The sequence below is a fragment of the Bison bison genome, unplaced genomic scaffold (genome assembly GCF_000754665.1).
Source record: "Bison bison bison isolate TAMUID 2011002044 unplaced genomic scaffold, Bison_UMD1.0 scf7180017864280, whole genome shotgun sequence".
In the NCBI taxonomy this organism is placed as follows: domain Eukaryota; kingdom Metazoa; phylum Chordata; class Mammalia; order Artiodactyla; family Bovidae; genus Bison; species Bison bison.
The window spans coordinates 4508642-4509862 of record NW_011494852.1 but is presented as its reverse complement, the minus strand read 5'-3'; the positions used below and the strand labels follow the sequence as shown (position 1 = coordinate 4509862).

General features: G+C 66.7%; 1 protein-coding gene across 1 annotated transcript in view; it reads right to left on the bottom strand.

The window, feature by feature from the left end:
• The window catches only part of ARHGAP33 (Rho GTPase activating protein 33), a 13383-nt gene that overhangs the window by 721 nt on the left and 11441 nt on the right, over window positions 1–1221 (bottom strand). Inside the window, 4 exon segments of the mRNA XM_010849298.1 lie at window positions 2–541; window positions 626–755; window positions 757–1015; window positions 1112–1216. Coding sequence (XP_010847600.1) covers window positions 2–541; window positions 626–755; window positions 757–1015; window positions 1112–1216 — 1034 coding nt within the window.

The following is a 1221-nucleotide window of genomic DNA, read 5'->3' as shown; positions in this document are numbered from 1 at the left end:
TTTGGGGGAGGCGGGGGGCTGGGGGGCCAGGATCAGAGCGACTGCGAGGGTGGGCAGGAGGAGAGGAGGAGCTGGAAGAAGCGGGTGAGGGGCCCCTGGGCCCCAGGGCTAGGTTGACATAGAGAGGTTCAGGTCGGGTGGGGCGCCGGGCCGAGTGCTGGGGGGCTGAGTAGCCAAGGTGGTCATGGGGAAAACAGGAGGGTGGTGGGTAACTGAGCAGGAAGTCGGGGGACCTATGGAGTGGTGGGGATTGGCCAAGCATGCTGTATGAGGCATTCAGCCTGTCTGGGGGCATGGAGCGCAAGGGACTCCAGGAGCGAGTGGGGCCAGAGTAGGGGGACCCCTCACCCGCCTCGATCTCATAGTACAGGTTCTCTCCTCTGTCCAGTGGTGCAGGGGGAACCAGGGGGCTCCTCCAGACTGGGGCCGGGGAGCTGGGCTGGAAGGATGGGGAGCCGAGGGGGTACAAGCCTGGTTTGGGGACCCCGAGGAAGGGTGGCAGGCACTCCCGGGGGGCTGAGAAGAAGCCAGGGGTGGGAACCTGCTGGGGGACAGAACACAGGAACTGGGCTGCCATCTCTGGTGCAGCCCCACACCCCCCACCCATCCTGAGCTGGGCACTGACCTGGGCAGGGCCTCGGGGTGCCCTCCTTGAGGTCCCTGTGGGCCTCTGGCTCCTCACCAGGCTCCCATCACTTTGTTGCCTTGGTAAGGAGGGTGGGGGTCCTGGAGCCCAGCCACCTGGGTGGGCTAGGGGTGGGGGGTGGCCCACTCCCTGAGGTCCCTGGGGGCTCACCGCCCACCTCCAGGGACAGTGAACGGCGGAAAGGGGACTGAGGAGCAGAAGGGGTGCTCCCCTGCTCCTGCTGGCTCTGTCTCTGGGCCACCTGCTGAGCCCGCTCAGCCAGGGCCAGGGCCATGAGGCGTGCTGGATTTTTGGGAGGCGGGGGTGGGGCCCCCCCCGGGCGCAGAAGGGACAGGGGAGGGGGCAGCAGCGGTGAATCCATACCAGCACCTAGGAGAGGAACGGAAAGAGGAGTCAGCCAGGTCTTGGGCACAGCCTCGGGGTTGAGGGAGTGGGCTGGGCTGGGCTGGGCTGGACAGGACACACCATGCTGGCCTTGGGCTCCCCGGGGACCAGGCAATGCCAACTTGCTGCAGATCTCTTGTTGGCAGGTGTCACTCAGCTGGGCCTCAGCTCCACGAAGCAGCAAGGGGATG